Source organism: Chiloscyllium plagiosum, chromosome 29 (genome assembly GCF_004010195.1).
Source record: "Chiloscyllium plagiosum isolate BGI_BamShark_2017 chromosome 29, ASM401019v2, whole genome shotgun sequence".
Classification (NCBI taxonomy): domain Eukaryota; kingdom Metazoa; phylum Chordata; class Chondrichthyes; order Orectolobiformes; family Hemiscylliidae; genus Chiloscyllium; species Chiloscyllium plagiosum.
This window is the reverse complement of record NC_057738.1, coordinates 30,875,792-30,898,139: the sequence shown is the minus strand read 5'-3', so window position 1 is coordinate 30,898,139 and position 22,348 is coordinate 30,875,792. Positions and strand designations below refer to the sequence as shown.

The 22,348-nt window shown below is 39.9% G+C and overlaps 1 protein-coding gene across 6 annotated transcripts in view; it reads left to right on the top strand.

The window, feature by feature from the left end:
* Window positions 1–22,348, top strand: part of mylk4b (myosin light chain kinase family, member 4b) — a 189,528-nt gene that overhangs the window by 133,478 nt on the left and 33,702 nt on the right. For all 6 annotated transcript variants that reach the window (XM_043719397.1, XM_043719398.1, XM_043719393.1 and 3 more), the window contains 6 exons: window positions 7,256–7,352; window positions 7,435–8,161; window positions 15,150–15,445; window positions 18,644–18,749; window positions 21,828–21,921; window positions 22,008–22,117. In XM_043719397.1, the coding sequence (XP_043575332.1) occupies window positions 7,256–7,352; window positions 7,435–8,161; window positions 15,150–15,445; window positions 18,644–18,749; window positions 21,828–21,921; window positions 22,008–22,117 (1,430 nt within the window). The remainder of the gene's footprint in view (window positions 1–7,255; window positions 7,353–7,434; window positions 8,162–15,149; window positions 15,446–18,643; window positions 18,750–21,827; window positions 21,922–22,007; window positions 22,118–22,348) is intronic.

The following is a 22,348-nucleotide window of genomic DNA, read 5'->3' as shown; positions in this document are numbered from 1 at the left end:
CTATGAATTGCTTAAAACTGCATCTGATGTGAAAATGACTCAAAGTTCTGCCAGAAGGTTTGAGCGCACATATTGAATTACCGATGGAGTATTGTGAACTTTATTATTTTTAGCAATGACCATCTGTTCCATTCACTACTTGTTCTGTCGTTCTCTGTCAGTATTGATTGACCTTTTCCCGTTTAATGCATCATTAAAAACTGTATTGTGGACAGACTGTGCCATGAAAGAGATGATGCTGACCTTACACTCAAAGATTAACCAATGTTGGATCCAATAACAAAATCTTCCCAGCTCCTAAATGACATGGACTTTGGTGAGAAAGTTGGGAATATTGGGTGAGATCAGCAACAATAAGATTCGAAAACAAAAGTCCCCCTCTTCAAACATGTTGAACAGTGAGACAAGAATTGCACTAGTGAATAGCAAGGGGCTTACATGCATGCGTGCATTAACATTCGTATCATTATCACTTAATCTGACCTCATTGATGGGCTGTTGCCCATTCTCCCACCCAATGGATAGAAATTACATGTTGACAAGTCCCAACGTGACAGTCAGAGCAATTATCTGGCTATTCCAGCTCGTCACTTGTTCCTGCGGCCCTACATCTTGGGGACACCCGGCAACAATTACTCCATGTGCAGTACAGGTGGGTGCAGGCAGAGATAGAAGGAGTGTGAAGTAAAAAAGAGAAGATGGTGGCACTTACCCTGGAACTGTGGCAAAGGTCCTGTTGATCTTCTTTCTGCATTGCTGTGCATTCCTTTGAATCAGGTATCAACCTCGGGGCAGGCTTGTAGGATCCAATGGTGTGATCTCCTCGACCTAATTGAAGAAGACCACCTAATGGAAGATGTACCATCCCATCCACCATGACCTCCAAGAACCTGTTGGCAAAGCAGGGTGCCAATTTCTTTCTGTCTGCCATGTCTTGGGTATTTCACACAAACTGTGCAGGGCAGCTTTGGACTGATTGTGCTTGACCTTATGCACAACGGCATTTTAAATGTGGCACCAGTCCTGGGATTCCAAAAAGGCCCAGCAGTGGTGGGTACTTAAAACTTGTGAGAGGGGAAATGAACTGAGTGGGGGCCAGAAAGGCTGGATGCATAGGTAAGGTTTCTTGAGTTCCAGAAAAATGCAGAAAATCTCGCTAAGGCTCATGAAGAGGAACCCTTCATGAAATTCACTAAAATTGACACTTTGCTGGTTTGTAATACAGTTCAGTCCCAAATTTCAGTAAAAACTTTTAGAATGAATGTAGATGGTTAAACTGCTAAGGGATAGTTCTGACTTTGATATCATTACTTGTTAGTTAATTATAGGATGATCAATATTTTAGAGGTGCTTCCTTCTTCATCTCCAGATTGTGTCAATGAAGGGTGTACATACCCAGATTATGACTGGCAGTTTATACTGCAGTTGGAATACTTATCCAGTGCAGCTGTAAGTGCCAACTCTATAAATCACTAAATATTGTTCGGAACCACAAGTAATTACATAACCTGGGGCAGATCCATTGTTTTCGCACTACAATGTAATGATGTACAGAACAAGAACAGTCTATTTAGGCAATTATAGTTTGTACTTCTTGTATTTAAACTTACCAAACCTTAATTAATTTGATTCTATGACCATATCTGTAGCTCATTTAAACAGTTATCATCTTTTGAATAAAGATATTACCTAATATCTATTTTAGCATCCGTGGTTTTATTCTACTGAACTTATAGTTATGTAGTAGATTCATTGTATGAATACATTTAATACATTGTATAATTTAATAGTAAGTCAGCCCATAATTTTGTTCTATCATGACTACAAAGCTCTAATTTATCTTTATTTTCCTTTCATCTTGCACGTGGGTGGGGGGGTCATTTTTGTTATAATGCTTGTAGTGATTGTAACAAGTCCAGCCAAGTGGACCTTGTAGAATATGAGTTCCCTGATTGGGGCTATTAATCTGGCAGATACAAATAGGAGTGTGAGACATCCTGACACTCTGAGATCTGGCTGTGAGTAAGCTGGATCAGTGTCAAGGACCTTCCATATTTAAATAAAGGGTGACTTGGTAATGGGATACTGGCCTCTGTGATGTTAATTCAGTGGTGACGAGAGTAAAGCATGCTCCTGAAGAAATTTGCTCACATCAGTCCTCTTTGAGTTGGGTAAGCATTTCTGGCATCATGCCATTATTTGGGAAGCTTAACTCGTTTGATCCTACCTTTGAAGACTGAAAGAACTTATGTAGAAAGAACGTGTTATTTTTCCAAGCAAATGACATTGGGGCAGATGAAAAGCAATCAGTAATTCTTCTGACATTTTGTGGACCCGCAGCTTTCTCGGTTACTAGGAGCCTAACTTTCCCTGAGCGCCAGATATGAAAACCTTTTAAAAGTTGACTAATTTAATTGATGAATATTATGACCCCCAAGCCTCCTCTCATTCTGAGATACTATCATTTTTACTCGGCAGTTCAAGAACCAGGGGAATATGTCTCAGGATTTCTGACTAGGTTAAAGTGACTGGCTGAGGCATGTGATTTTGTTTCAACCATAAGTGAGATGCGGAGAGACCAGTTGGTATGTGGGATTAATGATGTAACCATGCAAAAGCACCTACTAGCTAAAACCCACCTGGACTTCAAACAGGCACTACAACTAACTTTATCATTGGAAAATGTGTCAAGTGGAACATATGAATTGCAGTGCCCGATGGAAGTGGGCACCCTCGCCAGTCCGACTGATCTTCAGGAACACCACTTGAGTGAAGGCAGTTGCATAACCTCGCTCAGGTCATATCCTGAACAGAGAGACTCTTATTCAGTCCACAGCAAACCCCCAAAATAATGCCATTCCTTGGCCAAACAGTTAAAACTTTCTTCAGGATCCATGCAGGCAAGTCATTGTAGTTGCTGCTGGTATGCAGGCATGAGACAGCTAAAACGTCTTATTAGATCTAAATTGAGTAAGAGAATTAATAGGTCAGTATCCAGGAAATTGCACACCCTGGAAAGCCCACCTACATTTGTGTTGGGACAGTTAAATTGCTTAGCAACATCCAAATCAGAACCAATCAAAATAAAACATCTGGTTAAATGGTCACCTGGTTCTAATGGAGGTCGATACCAGTGTAACTATTTTAGTGATCGCAGAATCAGTCCTTAACAAAATTCATTCTGGATTCCAGTCTTTAAGTTTGCACAATACCTTGGCTAGACTGAGAACATTTACTGGGGAACAATCAGTATGACCGGTGCTACCTGTTCCATAAACTGGACTAGTTTCATGATCCCTTCACTTTCCACAGGTGGGTATATGCCTTAGAAGGGACCCCTAGTGAACTATTTGGGCTACAGAGTCAGGGTACAACTTTGATTCCAGTCTCTCGTGAGAAGTAGATTGATTCAAAATGTTTTGATTACAAAATGGCTGCCTGATAATTAAATATCAATAAGTTTGTCAGGAACGTCTAGGGACTATCAAAGGAGCCAAGTCCACATTACATGTTGACAAGAAAGCAATTCCATGATTCTGCAAGGCCCACCCAGTGCCATTTGCCTTTCAGGCAAAAGTCGAGGCAGAAATCAGGAGACTGGAAAGCAAAAGAATCGTGAAACCAATCCAGTTTATGGAACAGGCAGCACCAGTCATACTGATTGTGAAGCCCGACTGGTCAGTTCGCCTTTGTGGATATTTTAAACAAACGATTAACTGCTTTTCGCAGTTGGGAATATACCCAATGCCTTGAATAGAGGATTTATGTGTAAAGCTAGTTGTGGGGCTATCCTTCACGAAGCTGGACATGAGCTGTATGTACTTGTAATTGCACTTCGATGAGGATTCTCATCTGTATACTCCAATTAATACTCATAAGAGTTTGCAACAATATCGGAGACTGCCATTTGAGTATTGTCAGCCTGTGCAATTTTTCAGCTGACGATGGAGAACATTTTGCAAGGTCTATCCCTGGTTGCCATTTATCTAGATGATGAGCTACTAACAGGGAAGACCAATAAGGAGCATTTAGAGAAATTAGTCATAGGCTTTAGACATTTCTCACAGGTGGGCTTCCGCCTTAGAATGGACCCCAGGTGACCTACTTGGGCGACAGAATCGACAAGACCGGGAAGATAAAGTGAGAGGTAATCAAATGTGCCCCTGCTCCCACGTCTGTACGAGAGCTTTGGTCTTTTCTTGAGCTGGTGAATTATTACAGAAAGTTCAAAAGTAACCTAGCATCCATCCAGGCACTTTTGCATTTACTCCTAAAAGAAGAGTCGACCTTGAAAATGGTTGCGCAGGCAAGCCATAGTTTTTAGGGAAGTGATAAAACAACCAACACCAAACCGTCCTGGTATCCATTTGATTATAGGACCATCCCTCATGCAATTATAGGGATAACTCCAGCAGAGTTGTTGATGGAGAGAAGACTCTGCTCCAGGTTAAATCTGATCTTCCCTGAAAGTGAAGTTTCTGGCAGGGGGAGACGATTAAATGGCACTAGGAATGTCAGTGCAAGTCACAAGACTCTGCTAAGGGAGAGAGACCGTTTACTTCAGGGGACAAAGTTTGGTGCAGGAACCACAGAGGTGACCCTGCATGGGTTTGAAGCATTGCCAACGTGCGGTCAGGTCCAGAGACGTTTAAAGTTCGCGTAGGTGAGACAGTCCTGAGCAAGCACGTGGACCATATGAAAGTGGTGAACTCACAAACCAGGCAGTAGCAAACCATGCTCGGCTCCTCAGAAGAGTCGGAAAGGTTGACGAAACCCGAGGGTTCTCCCTCTCCATCAAGCGCTGAGGCGACCTCAGAGTATGAGATGGACATGGCGGATGTCACCGCCTCAATGCCTTTGCCACCTGAAGAAGAGAATAAATTTCTTCCGAAACTCTCAGGGTACAAGAGATGAACAGATGTGTATTACGTGCCATCTGTAACAGAGGCAGGGTTGGACGAACCTGACCTGTGTTAAAACCCTCCACGAGGGGCTACAAAAACATATGAACTGGCCTATGTCTTTGGACTCAGAGGAGAGGAATGTAATGATTGTAATGAACTGATCCAGGTTAACAGCCCCAATCACGGAGCCCTGGCTGACAAATAAAAACAGGCATGTCAGACATCCTGTTCACTCTGAGAGCTGGCTCTGAGGGAGCTAAATCAGCGTCAAGGACTTTCCACATATAAAGAAAGGGTGACTTGGCAACAGGCTACCAGCCTCTGTGGAGTTACTTCACTGCTCTGCGTATATACATTCTTGTGCACGAAGGGAGTACCCAGCTTGAATAACTTCTAGAAGCAGATGGAAAATTATGACTGGATTTATTTGCATGCACAATAATACTTAACTGAAGTTTCTTGGTCTTTTTTTGCTGAGCTTGGCAATTTTACTCCAGTCTAAAATCCCTGTTGTAAATGGTACTCAGTGTTAAAGCAGCAAAAATCCACCTGAATGGCACTGAGCCATATTTCCTGGCCCCCAGTGTCAGTCTGCTCCTGCAGCGCCTACCCTAGTCGTTGGAACATCTACCAGTACCAAGGTGTGGTCTCTATCACAATTGACAGTTTAGCTTTGATCATCTAACTTCCATTTGCACATTCCTAGTTAATAATTGAAGGTTGGAACTACCTGTTATTACAACAAAAACTTGTCTTTACCTGCCTTCAGAAACTTTTGCAATCCTGTTGTTGACCCAACTCTGAGAGTTTTTTTTCATCTAGCCAAATCCTTTAACCTTTAAAATCCCCCAAGATATTGTCTCAAGTGCCTTCTGTCCTTTTTTCTATTATAACAATATTTTCTCAACAATCTAAAGCCCTGCATATTAAATTCATTCCCATTTCTTGGCATAAACCTTCTTTAGTTAGTGTGAAATCAAATTTTCCTTACATAAACTTTCAATTATCCACATATTTTTCAAGCATTCTATATCTGATGCTTCTAGCAGTCAGTGAAAAGAATTAATCCCCATCTTTAATTTAACCTTGCCTTTTTAGCCACAAGAGACACTTAGTCATTATAATTATTATATTTAATTTCTGCTATATTATGTTACCCAGCAGTGTTCTCCAAATCCTGTTTTTCCTCTCAATTTATATAATTTAAAACATTCTGAATTCATTCCTCAGCAATGGCACCAGAAATGGCTGACACTACTTTAGAAGGACAAGGGCAACAGTGCCTGGGAACACATTGCAAATTCCAACTGTTCGCCTCCAACACACACCGTTATGATTTGGAATTGTATTACTGTTCCTTCATTGTCACTGGGTCAAAATCCTAGAAATCCCTAACAGTACCATGAATCTACCTACACTTCAAGGGCTGCAGTAGTTCAGAAAGCAGCTCATGATCATCTTCTCCAGGGTAAGAAGGCATGGGCAATAAATACTGGCCTAACTAGCAATGCCCGTATCACATGATGAATGAAAAACAGACATTCACGCTTGGGTTGGGAAGAGAACGCAATATAAATATGTTCACCATTACTTGTTGCTAAATACATTTTCCTACATTTAATAATTGATGTATGAAAGTGAAAAACATAGGCTGATATGTTAATAGATGCTTTGCTGTGCTTAATTTAGATGGATATTGTTAGGTGAAAGGAATTGTTACTTCTATATAATCAGCATTGCTTTGTGCTGAATTTTATTGCCAAACATTGGCTACAGTGTATTGCAACACCTCTCACCTTGATGAACACAAAGTTCAGGCAAAATAGCTGACTAAGAACTTTAGGAGCCTGGAGCAACCTTGTGATGATGTCATGGCACTGCACATTACTGAGCATAAATAAGACAACATGGATGGAGTTAAAATGGACCATTACACTATCCCACACAAAACTACACTATGCTACACTAGAACTTTAAAACATCTCAAGAGCACATGATCGTGAACACACAAAGGAAGATCAATCCTTACCTAGTTAATTATAAGATCAGAATGTGGCATATCTCTGATTACCATGTGTTAAATACTTATATATAATAAATAGTGTTACTTTGAAGTCTAAGCCTGATCAAAGTTCTTGACTTTGCCTTCTTATTACCCAGTCAGTCTTGAAACCAAACTCAGTCGTGGCATCAAACCCCACTCTTTCTTCTTCTGCTTCAGGTTTTTAGAGATTTATCTTACTTGTCAAAGATCAAAATGGATTACCAAGTGAGAAAATTTAGGAATGTTGCAATTCTAAGGTCTACTGTAAAGTGTACATGAAATTTAATTACCTCCTACTATTGTGCAGGTGAAAGATCAGCAGTCTGGTGATGTGAAAGGAAAGCAAAATCTAAATATTGAAGAAATTAAATCCCAACAGAAGAAAAAGCCTCCAGATTCAACAGGTATGCAAAAAAAGTCTTGTTAGTGCAGTACAGTGCACATGCAAAGAATATTCGGTTTAATATCTCCATCTTGTTTTCCTAGCAATATTTGATCAGGAGGATGGAGATATTTTCCGTGATCAAAAGATTGACAAGTTAAATAAAGAAAATGCGAACAACACAAGTCTCTTTGAGGATCCGAACAATATCAGAAGCCAAGCAAAACACAAAAGTGTTGCAAAACTAAAAGGAAAGCCATTTGAGAAAGACATAGGTGTCTATGGGCCTCAATCTACCAGCTCGGCAGAAGGTACCTCCTCAGTTATAGCTCCAGAGATTACTGAAGCTATTTTAGACAGTTATGGTGGTAATGAAAATAAGGAAGACACAGCAGTAAAGGAACAATGTGACATTAAGCCTGGGAAGAGTTTTAGCTGTGCAGAAACCCAAACAGGGATCAACAGACAAAATGATGAAAGGACAGAGAAGAACAATGTTATGTATGACAAAATTGTAGACAATAGGTCCCTGGAAAATGTGCGAACAAAGGAGGATAATGGAAATATTAATAAAGAGTTAATGAGTGAATCAGAGTCAGATGGAAGAAAGGAGAATGTAATAAATGAAGAAAATGAAGAAACGGAAAACAAGTGCATAAAAGATGATGGAAGCAATGAAGAGGTCAAGGGCACCAGTCTTGAAAGCACAAACTCAGAGTTTACTATTGCTGAGAGATCCAAAGTGAAGGACATAGTGTCACAGGTAGATGAACTACCTGAGGATCAGGAAATTGTTTGTCATGGCAAAAATTGCACAGTCTTGCTAAACAGGTAAGAGGCTTTCTTATATCCGGTTATCTATTAGCATGTATATTTTAAGAAATGATATTTCCAGTGAATAATTTGAAAGAATTGTAAAATCTCACAACCAGACCAATATCATTAGTGGAGCAAGATACTCTGAAAGGGAGGTATTACTTTCATGTTGAGATATTTCTCCATACATTTTTCCTTACCTGAAAAGAAACATTCCATATTTTTAAGATGAGAAAGTAAAGACCTGGTTCCTCAAACCAGGAAAAAAGCCATTTCCAAAAGGAGACCATGGTATAGAAACATAGAGTATAGGAGCAGCAATAGGCCATTCGACTCCTTGAACCTATTCTGCCCATTCAATATAATCATGGTTGATCATTGAGCTTAAAACCCTAATCCCAACTTCCCCCACTTATCCCTTCATCCCTTTCACCACAAAAGCTGTATCTACCTCCTTCTTCAAAACATATAATGTTTTGGCTTCAACCAATAGTGAATTCCACAGGCTCACCACTTTCTGGGTGACGAAATGTCTCCTTATCTCAGTCTTAAAGGTTTATCCCCTATCCTTAAACTATGATCCATGGGTTCTGGTATCCCCCACCATTGGGAACATCCTTCCTTCATCTAACCTGTCCTGCTAGAATTCTGTAGGTTTCTATGAGTTTCCCCATCATTCTTCTGAACTCCAGGTAACATAATCCGAATCAAGTAATCTCTCCTCATTCGATCTACCATCCCAGAAATGAATTGGTAAATCCAAGCCTTCACTGCACTCCCTATATAGCAAGATCATCCTTCCTTAGATAAGGAAACTGCACACAATATTACAGATGCGTTATCACCAATGCCCTGTATAATTGCAGTAAAACATCCTTGTTCCTGTATTTAGATCCTCTCACTATGAGGACCAGCACGCGGTTTGCCTTTGCTGCCTGCTGTACCTACATGGTTACTTAGAGTGACTGAAGCACAAGGACACTTAGGTCTTGTTGTACGTTCTCCTCTTTCAATTTCCAGCCATTCAAATAATAATCTCTAAGTTACAGATAGCTCTCAGACTCTTATCTAATTGGAAAAAAGTACTTCTCATATACAGAATGTTTTGCTTCATTCTGGAAACAGGTTAACAAAATCTAATTGTTTTCAACTGATGGCTCAATGAGGGTAAAATAATTAAGATAGCTGATCACCACTGATGTTATCTTAGTACATTGATGATTATTCAGTTGTAACTAACACTAAGTTTTATTAAGCATAATGTATCTCTACCGAGAGAATTTGAGAACAAGTCATTGCAGGCTCTATTTAGAGGAAAGGAATTAAATGCTTTTTAATTTTTTTCTAGGAAAATAACCTTTTGACCCTCAACCAGATAGGGAGATAAATTTGTACTCTTATATACCACAGAGAGTCAAGGTTAATAGGTAACACTAAATAGAGAGTAATCACTACATCCTCTGACTCATCTATTTAGAGAATAGGTTTAAACAGTGAGCTACAACACAAAAAAAAACTAAAAAGAAAATTCAACTAATTTGTAGTTTTCTTTTTAAAGTTTCTGTGAACAGTGTTCAATGTTGCACAAAGGCTATACTTAAATAAATGACTTTAAGTTCAGGATCATTTTTCAAAATCTCTTTACAACATCAAGGACAAAACAGTCCTTTCAAAACTGTCTTTTGATAATAACTATTTTCTTGCTTGGAGGCAAATACTGAAGAAAATGCAGCCTTTCTGATAATTCTGATAAAATGTGTCTGAAACTCAGGGCACAGTTTTCCCTTTTTCAAGTTTGGGTGCAAATGTGCTCAGTGGTAACTAATGCATCACCCTCTCTACCAAGAAAACTCAAACTATTGTGCGCCATTCAGCTCATGAGAAGCTGATGGTTTTCATGGGTGTGCTTCTTAGCCTTATTGAAGAGCTTGAGGAAATTCTGGGTCACAAAGGCCTCTGGTCAAGGCGCATTACACAGGGGATCCAGCAGTGAGGAGGTGAATCTTTCCTCTATCCTCAGATCACAGGATGGTTGTTACAGGAGGTGTGTTGAGGGAGTGAAGGGTTGTAAGGCTTGGATTGCCCAGAAATTGAGGCATTTGGAGGCTTCCCTGATAAGCAGGTTTGTGTGATTCCCCAGGCAGGAAGTAGTCACACTTGTCACCCGCTTGAGTAGGTAATCGGGGAGGTGACAAGTCAAGGCCCTTAAGTGACCATTAATTGACCTCTTAGGGACCTTACTTGGAAGTGGGTTAAGATCAACTAGGAGAAAGTGAGGACTGCAGATGCTGGAGTACCAGAGTTGAAAAATGTGGTGCTGGAAAAACACAGCAGGCCAGGCAGCATCCGAGGAGCAGGAAAATCGACGTTTCAGGCATAAGCCCTTCTTCAGGAATGAGGCTGGTGTGCCAAGCGGGCTGAGATAAAAGGTAGGGGGGAGGGAATTTGGGGGAGGGGCGCTGGGAATACGATAGGTGGAAGGAGGTGAGGGTGAGGGTGCTAGGCCAGAGAGGGGGTGGGGGCGGAGAGGTCGGGAAGAAGATTGCAGGTCAAGAGGGCGGTACTGAATCCGAGGGTTGGGACTGAGATAAGGTGGGGGGGAGGGGAAATGAGGAAGCTGGAGAAATCTACATTCAAATCTACATTGGTAGTGGGTCAAGAAGTGCCCCCCCTGGTCCTTCTCTCACAGATGATTGCTAGAAGAGGGTGAGTATCTCTCTGACACACTCAATTATTTTCCCTTGTCAGGGAAAGGAAAATCACACCTAAGGTTCAGAGTTTTGAAATGAAACATTTCATTTGCAGCCTGTATAATATGATGTGCTAAAAAAAATCACCTCTTAGATCTTGTATATTGTATTCTTGTTTCAGTCTTACGATCCAAGAAGAGCACAGACACATTATAATATTGTTGAAATATTTTATGCTAATCTGCTACAATATCATTTATTTTCACTGCTCATCAAAATTGTTTCACTGACAGGTTTAGCCTTTGGTAATTTTCCATTCATGCACGGTTGCAGAAGAGGAAGCAGCCTTAGTAATAGCTGTTCCTGGCATGCTCCATTAATTACTAAACTGGGTATCAATCATAAATTAACTCTAGTCATTGTAGACACAGATGCATATGATTAGTTCTACACAGCTACCTCTTTCGTGAAAATGATGTATCTTGAATGCACCATGAATTTTAGCCTCAGGATTCTTCGAGGGGTACAATGCTTCCATCAGAGATTGTTGTTGAGGCATTGCATATTCAAAAAATATTTCTGCACTGTTTTCTTTATTGCAAGTACTATTTTTGCTTAGGCAGATAAGAAATATATTATCTGAAATGATTTTCAAAATTATTTAGAGAAGCTTCATTGGTTTCCTATTTCATTGTGAGCTTTTGTTAGCTGCTGCTTATTGGTTGAGCGTTTTCAAATGTCCTAAACAGTACCTTCGAGAATCATAGAATATCTATCGTGGAGAAAGAGGGCACTTGGCCCATCAAATCCATACCTACCCTCTGAAGAGCATCCCATCCAAACAACATCTCCTTATCCTATCCCTATAACCCAATAGACACCCTGACTAACTTGCACATACCTGGACACGACAGGATAATTTAGCATGACCAAAGCATCTGACCTGTACATCTTTGGATTTTTAAAACTTTTATAATCTTTTTAAACTGCTTTCATTTTTTAAAAATTATGCTTTCTTGAATGTGGATATCACTGCAAGCCCAACATGTATTGCCCATAAATAATTGACCCTAAGATGGTGAGATAGCTTTGCTAACTGATTCAGCCCTTATAGAATGCAGTTAGATAGGGAGTACCATGATTTTGACATTGTGATAAAGGAGGAAAGTGTCAGGATAATGTACGACTTGATGATACTGTTTTCTGTTTTTCTATTTCTATTCTCCTGTTTTGTCAGCTCATTCTTCCTTTCAAAATGCATCACATTACATTTCTTTATTAAATTTCATTCTGCAGGTTTCTATTCACGTCACCAGTTTTTGCCTCCTGAGGACTGTTACTCTCTACCTCACTATCTACTGATCTTCTGTTTTGTGTAACCTCTAAGTTTTAAAATGATGGCCTATCTACCCAAGCCCGCATTATTATTATACAGGAAAAAGTCTAGTGGTTCCCACACTAGGTCTTAGCCATGAGCTGTATCTTCACAATAAGACTTCCATCATGTTCCCCAATCATATCTATCCTTTCTTTAACTATCCTTTTATTATATCTATGTTTATAAAATACTTTAGTTTCCATTTTATGTTGCTCCTCATCTACTTTCACACATGTGTGAGAATCCTTTTATTGTTTCATTTCAATCTTTGCACTTTAATTATCTAGAGAGCTCTAGTTTTGGACATTGTTGCTTTCTCCTATGTGGGAATGTTTCCAGTCTATGCCTAAATTATCTCTTCTTTGATGGATTTCTATTAATCACTCTTTGTTTCCAGTGTATCTCGGCCAGATCCATTTTCAACTCTTTGAAATAAACCTCCTTGCAGTTGAGTATGTTTACTTTTGATTGTTCCTTGCCCTTTTCTATTATTACTCTAAACCTAATAATATTGTGATCATTCTTTCCAAAATGTTCCTTCACCTAAGCTACCACTGCTTGCACGAATTCATTCTCCAGGATTGCATCCCACAATGCATCTGTTCCTATTGGGTTATAAACATTGTTTAAGAAAGTTCATGTGCCTATTTCAGGAATTCTTTCTCCATCTTGCCCTTTATACTGTTATTCTGGTCTATGTTAGAATATCTGAGTTTCCTCTTATCACGACTCTGTTGTTCTTGTATCTTGCTGAAATTCATCTGCAAAATATGCTTTATTATCTCCTTCTTACTGCAGTATTTGGTCACACATTTCCTGAGCTCTACTTAAATGGAGTCTGTCTCTGATTCTCAAGTACGTCATGGCCTTACCTAGGCTGTAGCAATATATTTGATCAATATTGCCAAGGCCGTTCCTTATGGTTCTTCTTTGTTTCTTCTGAATACATTGCCTAGAAATAGAAAATTTCCCTCTGTTTGTGCCAGATCTTTGTCATTGCCTGGGGATTGGTTAGGAGAAAGTGAGGACTGCAGATGCTGGAGACCAGAGTTGAAAAGTGTGGTGCTGGAAAAGTGCAGCAGGCCAGGCAACATCAGAGGAGCAGGAGAATCGACGTTTCGGGCATAAGCCTTCTTCAGGAATGGGGATTGGTTAGCTCAGTTGGCTGAATAGCTGGTTTGTAACCCAGTTCAATTCCTGCACCAGTTGAGTTACCGTGAAGGATTCTCCTTCTCAACGTCTTACCCTCACCTGAGATGTGTGACTCTCAGGTTAAACCATCACCGTCTCATTCGAGAGAGCTGCACTATGGTCTGGTAAGACTATGGTGACGTTAGTTTTTATATAAGGTAATATGTCACTCCTTCATCCTTTTTACTATGCTCTTACATTTACACACTTATATTCCAAACCACCTGAGTCGCCTTTCTGTTGCGTCCCTGTCTGACCCTATCTCTGAATCACTCTTTGTTACAACAGTTTGCCTCTCCCAGTAATCACTGAAGCTTCATCCAATTTCTCTTTCCCCTGTCATTTGGATTAAACATTGATCTACAGCACAACCAGCCTTTGCACAAGGACATTGGTCCTAGCCCCTTGGAGTGTGACCTATCCATCTGGTACAGGGTCCCTCCTGTGCCACAGGAATCTGAAGCTCTCCCACTTGCCAGTGCCACTGGGGTCTGTGCAGTCTTCAAAAAAAAGTGGTAAAAATGTTGAGCTGAAACAGCTGAAGTTCCCTCACTGGGGCCTGAATGTAGCTTACAATAGGTAGTGCATCCCAGGAGACATATTCGCCCTTGGTGACCAATTAACTCGCCACTGACGTCACTGCTGTGACCCATTAAGATGGCTGGCCACTTCAAACACCCGCTGGCCCAAATGAAAGGATCAGTAGCTAAGCAGCCATTGTAGTACAACCACCAGTGGTGGCCAATGCTGAGGTTGCAGCTGTGAGAGGAGAATATCTCAATGGTCAAGGGATTATCAAAGAGGGAGAAGAGATGTTCAGGACAAACAGCTTTTGCTGGACAGTCTCCCCATATGACAGCATGCAAGCTGCTCAGTATGGGTAATAATGCCTGTGGAAGTGGGATGAGACTCCTAACCAGACACTTAAATGGCTCAAATGGGCTCCAAGTGGACAGCTAACCTTCGACTTGCCCACAGCTGGCAGAAATGTATGGTGATGACAAAATGTGGGGGATGTCCCCTGACACCATCCCACACCATTTGTTCTGCCCTCATATCTCCCAGCATATTGCCAATGAGTAACAATATGTCAGTTTATGACAGGAAAACCATTTATAAATTAATAAACACTGAATAATGGAATAATCAAATGTAAATATTTCATGATTATGATTTCTTGACAAATTATTTGAATTACTTAGGTGACTTTTTGGATAGGTTTGTCATTTTAGCTCCTTGAACTTCAAAGTTCTAATGTCTTAAGTAAGGTTTTAAACAATGTTTTTATTTACACATTTCACAACATCAAAAGTAAATTAATCCTTTAAACGCTCTAATTATTGCTGCCTTTGAGACAAAGAGAAACTTTGGAAAGATGAGAGAGAGGAGAAAATAAGAGAGACAGAGACAGGGTGGTGACTGAGAGAAAAAGAGAGAAACAAAGAAATATTGAGAGATGAAGTGTCTTTCTTCATCTTAATGTGTGTTATTTTGAAACCATAAATGAATTGAACTTTGAAAATAAACAAAATTGCAAGTGAACACTTTGTCTTATTTAGTTAAAAAATGCAAATATTCTAACCACTAAGTATCAGCTGAGTCTCTCTTGGTAGTTCTCTTAACTTTGAAGTTATCGTCTGTGGGTTCAAGTCTCACTCTAGAATTTGAGACCAAACATTAGGATTTACATAGTGTGCCTTTGCTTTTGAAAAAAAAACCTTTATAACTTTGTTACTTTTGAAAGATATGAAGATAGCGAAAGAGAAGCTGAAGCTTTATTAGCAGCTGCAGCAGAACCTGAGGAAGGAACATCCCAGGAGACTGAGCCACATGCAGTCAAAGATCTGAGTCCCATCAATAAAAGAAGAGGGACTGGGGAAAGTTCACTGAATGATGACAACAAGAAAAGCAGAGTGGAGGAAAAAGGCTGCAGCCAGGAAGACACAACTGAACCGGCCTCATGTCTGGGCAGTGCAACATCCACTGCTAGCCAGAAGGAAATTAACCAAGCAACCAAGGAGTGTCCACACATTGTGATTGGCAAGTAGACACCAGCTTACATCTTGTTGTTCTAAGATTTTAATAAGATCAAATATATATCGGACCCAATGCCAAATACTGGAATGTAAATCAGTTATCAAAGCCTGACCTGACATTAAACTGATGGACAACAAGACCAGCTTCTGTCAGGAAACTTTCTGCTCTTCATTCCAAAGTCAGGTTTGGTTCTAACTCTGGTTTCAGTCTGTATTTACACTAGCATTGCAGCTAAATGGATAGGCCCAATATTCCTCCCCTGCGCATATGCATTTCCCAGATTCACAGGAGAAAGAAATCAGTGCAGTGTTAAGTTATGTATAAGCAGCTACTTTTGTGAGCATCTTACAGCATTCACAGAACAAGGCTAGCACTGGTGTAAAGCAGTTGCAGACTTACACTGAAGCAAAACATATGGAATGCAAATTGAATATGAAGATCAAATTGATGCAAAGTCAAAAAAACAGCCATTACCACTTCTGGGTATATGCACTTTGCTCCCCACAGATGCTGATTGACTTATTTCCAGCATCTTCAGTTTTTGTTTCAGATTTTTACCTTTTGTTGTATTATCACCTTTATATTAATTAAGCTCTGAATAGTTTCTAAAATATTAAGTTTTATCTGCTATATGTATTGGGTTACAAACCACTGTAAGCAAACACTTGATCTTAGGGAGCTACTTCTGGATGAGGTAGAGTGAAACAGTAAACATGTTCCTAATAAAGCTGTTGATAATTTCACTACATCTAGGACATAACACAGGTAGGAAATGTTCACATTCTTAATTCATTCACCTTCAGTTCTCTAAATACTTCTTTTGAGTTATTTAGCCATTTCATCCCTTTCTCCTGCTCACTTCAACTTAGTTGTTCTGTTAACTCTGATCTTGTTCTTCTCTTCTTATGCAGACCCCTCAGCCTGACCTTGTTGAGTTCCTCTGCCCCCAGAATCACATTTCACTTCAGTCTTCCACCATTCCTACTGTTTGCATTTAGCTGTCTTGACCAACTAGTTAAGAGAACTGAATCAGAGCTATCTCAGTTCATTGCTAATTATCAAGTTGGAAATAGTCTGATCTATAATTTTCATTGGAATATTGGACAGAGTAAGGCAAAAAAATGTTTGAAATTAAAATGAGACCTTCGACTGAATCCATAAAAGAATCCAGTTATGCAGCAGTGAAACAAATGAAGCTAATTGTTAGGTGTTGCGATTAAGGAATGCCCTGCCATCAGCGATGATTTTAACCCCAGCTACCCAGCAGTAACCAGTATTTAGGAGCATGTTTAAATTGTTCAGCACCTTATTTAATTAATTAGATCATGGTTGATGTTAACTTCAAATGACTGTACCCACTTTTCATTCCTTCCTATTATGTCCTTTTACAGTAAAAATCTGCCCATCTTCATTTTGTAAAGCTCAGTTGACCATAGCCTTTCTTAGAACGGTAATTCTAGATATCCACCATTAGTACAAAAAAGTGCTTTTGTGTTTCTCTCCCAAATGGCTTCATTATAACTGTATGATTGTGATCTCTTGTTCTTGGATGTTTGATCCAAGATAATTCTCTATTGAATCTCTTCAGTATTTTACATACATCAGTTGGACCATCCGTAAATGTTTTAAGCTCAGGGTAATATAAGCAGAATCTATGAAACCTGGCCTCATAACTTAGCCCTTCAAGTCTTGGTATTAATTTGGAGAATCTGTGCTATACCACCAAGATGAGTACACCCTTCTTGACATTCTTGCCTGAAATTGAACTCAAAATCCTCGGTGGGGTCTGATCAAGGATGGCTAACACTAACTCACAAGTTCCTTCCTTTTCTATTCCATCCCATTTGAGGTAAAGGCCAATAAACCATTAAACTATCTCATGTGCTCTTTGCACCTGCCCACTAACTTTCAGTGATTTGGTAAACTCTCAAACAATGTCCGTCCTAAATCCAAACATCCCTCCAATTTTCATGCACTGTCAATTATGTTAAGAATGAGAATGCCCTTTCAAGAACCTTGTCAAAGGGATCCTGGATAAACATCTCTAGGTATTCCGAAAACCTTATCAGTGACCTTCTCAAAAAAAGGAAAACAAATTAGTCGGACTGGAATTACCTTTAACAAACCCATCTGGGCTTTTTCTGAATAGCTTAATTTTATTCAAATTCAAAATCATTCATTTCTTAATGACAGATTGATCATAACAATAATAATCATGGTATTTTATTCAGGTAACAAATTTGCAACCTAAAGACTAAATTGTGATGTGACTTGAATCAAAACACTCAAATAAATTAAGCATTCAGGTTAAAAATGTGAAACCATGTAACATCACATATTCCAGTAGCTTCCCAAAAGTTGATAGACCTGTAGTTTCCTGGTTTCTACCTTTCTTATTAAATAATGGAATGACATAATGAGTGGGCTCTGCTGCAATTTTAACTTGAAACCTGATTGGGAAGTTATCATGACTTCTCAGCTAACTGAAGATATTACAAAAAGGATTCAGAACCAGAGATGGCACCAGCAGGTAAGCTTTTTACTTTTCCATTTTCTGAGTGGGACCAGGAGGAACAGGAACGCTCCTCACGGAGGACTGACCAAGAAAGTTTAGGTCTTCCATCAGCCACCGTCTCCATCCCATTTCCTTCCACACACCCTTCAAACCCTTGCCTGAAATTTATCTCGTTGAAGGTGACGATACATTTGGTGCTGATTGGAAGCCACTCGCCATTCTGAATTTCCTGGTCATCCACTTGCCAGCTGATGATTCCTAACAGAGTATTGAAGAGCAAGACTTGGGTTGTTGAGGTAAAGGGTTTTGGCACACACCATGTCCTCTGCCCACTTGATCTCTAACTCTGGTTAAAATCAGGGCTGATGGTTGATGTGGAATTGGATGCAGAAACTACCATTCTTGTTCCTGTAGCATTTGCTTTACGAGGTGGTTGAGTTATGGATAGTTCAATTGTTATTTACCATGGGCACATTTTATTCAGTATGTATTATCTGTTTTGAAATTTTCACCCCCATAAATCCAACTAGTCTTTGCTTTCAATCTTTGGCTGGTACTCCATTAATGAGCAGTCAATGTTAATCTTCTGGTGTCCTATGATTTTGTTTTCCTTTATACAGCTGCACAGGCCTCAACATATTTTATTGTATTTATGCTCTTATATATTTTTGTCTTTTCTGGTCTAGATGATGGCCCTGCTCCACCTGCTCCATTTGAACATCGAATTGTCTCAGCCAACATGGCCCACATCAGCAATTACTATACGATCTACAAATCTGAAGTCCTCGGAGGGTCAGTTCTGTTTGATGTCCTTCTGTAAATGATTCATGTTTAAAGATACACTTTAACTCACTCCTCTCCATACTGAGCAGTTCAAGGTCACAGAAATACAGGCAATTAAAAAAAAATACAATATCAACCTGTATGCTTCTGTTTTAACCAAGGAGTGTTTCGTAGCTTCTCAAGTAACTTGCTCTGGACGAGTGGGTCCATCATTGTGATATCTAACTGAGTCTCTGCTCCTGATATTTTGGTAATCAGTTGAGCTAATTGCTGACTGGCCAGATTACCCAGGGCTCAGGAAATCTGGCAGCTGGAGAGGGCAGAGTCGATGCCTTTCCAGCATTGCTTGTGGGCCAGGAGGAGCAGCAGTGTTCACCCCCAAGCCTGCCAAAGAAACCTTCTTCTAGTTTATCCAAAACAGTCCTTCTCCAAAACTATCATTTCAACGGTCCTTCCTTCCTCCAAATTGCTGGTCTGATTCCTCCCTGGCATCTACCAGCATTTCCCACTTGTTGGGGACTCACAACAAAGGTCAGGGTTGGAACCTTCAACCACAGGCTTTCCTGGTTAACAGCCCGTCTGCTTCCCAATCTGACCAGCTCCATGATGTACTTTACATTACATCACCTGGACAGCTTGAAAATTCTCTGAACAAAGATGCCACCTTCACAGCTAAAATTAGTTCTGTGTTGTTCTTCATTTTGGGGAGATTGCCTTTTGAATGGGTAAAATCTTTACAGTTAATGTAAGTACAGTTGGATTATAAGGATTCATGTGATCATCATGTAGATGATGAATTAATGAAATTAAATTTTTTTAAATCCGATAGGTCAATGAACAAAATACATTGGATGGCAGGCCTCCGAAATCCCCAAAATACCAGGGAAAATTGAATCATGGGCACATGTAGTGGTAGAAAGGCATCCCCTGATGTGGGCAGCACACATTTTGGGAGGAAGTGTTGCTCTAATCAGTGACTGTCTCTCTCCTGCTTCTCCAATTGTGGATTCCCTCTCTTCCACCCTTAGTGCTCTGCAAGAGACAGGATCTTTGTTTGGAGGGGCAGCAAGAGTAGGAGGGCAGGAATCTCTGATTCTGGCTGGTCCTGAAGCATGAAGGAGACATTAACGAGTTTGAAGCCCAATATCTGAAGCACTGTCATTAAACCTGCGTGAATGAGGGGAGGGGATTAGGAAGAAGTGTGATGGCTCATGTTTCTGCCAATTACAGGGAGAAGGCAGGAGAATTATGGAGTTGATGGATACTCCTGTAATGCCTCCTTATTGCTCTTTACATTCCAGTGAATGCATTATTTGGTTTGTCAACTTCTTTAATGAATAAGCGTGGGTGAGCTTGAAGATTATGCCCTGAATTTGAAGGACTTGGCTATAATCACATTACATTTACTTTCTTCATCCAAAACCTAATTTATGTCAACAACAAACCTATTTCTTACATGTGCCCCACAGTCTCAGACAAGACTGTCAAATTTATGTTATAATCCGGCTAGGGACCAGAAATCTTTTTTTAAAATCAGACATGAGATCCAGAGATCTTACTGATGTTACTGTCAGATGTTACTGTCATGGCATGTCATCGAATCTTAATAAAACTCACAAGGAATTACAAGTGTTCACTTTTGCCGATTTAATCTCATGATGTAAGTGACTGCTTTTTTTTTATTCTTTCATGGGATATGGGTGCCACTGGCTTGGCTAGCATTTATTGCCCATGTCCTGGTTACACTTGAGAAGGTGGTGTTGAGCTGCCTGATTGAATTGCTGCAGTCCATTTGTTGTGGGTAGACTCACAATGCCATTAGGGAGGATGTTCCAAGATGTTGATGCAGCAACAGTGAAGAAATAATGATATATTTCCAAGTCAGGATGGTCAGTGGCTTGGAGGGGAACTTATGGTGATACTCCCATCTATCTGTTTCCCATGTCCTTCTTGACAGAAGTCATTGGTTTAAGGAGCCTTGGCAAGTTTCTGCAATGTATCTTATTGATGGCACACACTACTGCTGCTGAGCATGAGTGGTGGAGAGACTGAATTATTATGAATGTGACATGAATCAATTGGACTGCTTTGTCTTGGATGGTGTCAAGCTTTTGAGCACTGTTAGAGCTTCAGTTATCTGAGCAAATGGGGAATATTCTATCACACTCCTGACTTGAGCCCTGTAGTTGGTGGACAGGCTTTGGGGAATCAGAAGATTAAGCACTCACCTTCCTTTCCTGGACTCCTCTGCACAGGTGAACTGCAGCTTTTCACTGTCAACCAACCTTACCAAGCTAGAACTACCCTAACATTCTAAGTTATAACCTTATTCAGTTGCATCAAGCAAATACTACCTGTGAATTCACACTGGGCCAGAGTTCTTGCAATCATATTGCTCAACTTCCTGATGGATGCATTTACATGTGCTGTGATGCCAAACACTACCAGCCTGTGGTTTTGACAGTTCGCTGCTACCAACACCTTTCTTTGACTGGGTCTGAGGGAATACTTCATTTACAGTGGTAGAGGAAAACTACTAGTGAGCCTGAAAGAGAAGACACTCTTAAACGAGCTGCAATTTATTGCATGAAAGCAATTAAGTACAAGTTATATTTATACATTAGACATTGTCACTAGGACTCTTGGGAAATGTGTGGATAATCACCCTACAAGATCCTAAAATGTTCAATCTTTTCTTCATCCAAGTCCATGACATCATTAGATTGGATGCAGCTTAATTTCCAACATTAACCTTTTCAGAATTATTACTTTTTCAGAAGATACTATTGTAATCAGCTCCCTTTCTCCTGCATCAAAGAATCACAGCATTGTTATAGTGTAGAAGGAAGCAATTCAGCCCATCACATCTGCAGTGGCTCCTCAAATCATATGCGATGACCTGACCATTTGAATTTTGGCATTCTTGTATTTGCCCTATTGAGCGCAGATGAAAATGTTTGGCAACAAGTCTCTTTTCAGCGATATAAATGTTCCTATTGTGGAAATATTATTTCGGTAATAATGTGGCTGTTGCATGAACTATTATTGTTTTTCAATTGTATTTCTGTCTTTGACTGTTTATTACAGAGGACGGTTTGGACAAGTGCACAAATGTGTAGAAAAGTCTACAGGTCTTACCTTAGCAGCCAAAATAATCAAAACCAGAGCAGCAAAGCATAAGGTATAGTCAGTGTGTATAATGTTAGCTGTGTACCACAGAAATAATTTGACTTTTTTATCATCATGCACATTGTTATTAATTAACAGGAGGAGGTAAGGAATGAGATCCAAGTCATGAATCAGCTGAATCACACAAACCTCATCCAGCTGTACGATGCTTTTGAGTCAAGGAATGATATCACTCTGATCATGGAATAGTGAGTACCTGCAAATTTATCTCAACAAAACATCTATTGGCTTAAGGTATACTTAAGGATGCCCAATTACATGACCTTAACATTGACTGTGAGGGGCCTTTGTGACACAATGCTAGTGTCCCTACCTCTGTGACAGAAAATCCACTTTCAAGTTACACCTGTCCTAGAGATGTGTCATAGCACACCTGACCAGCTTGATGAAAAAATAATTTAGTGTAGACTGTTTCCTCA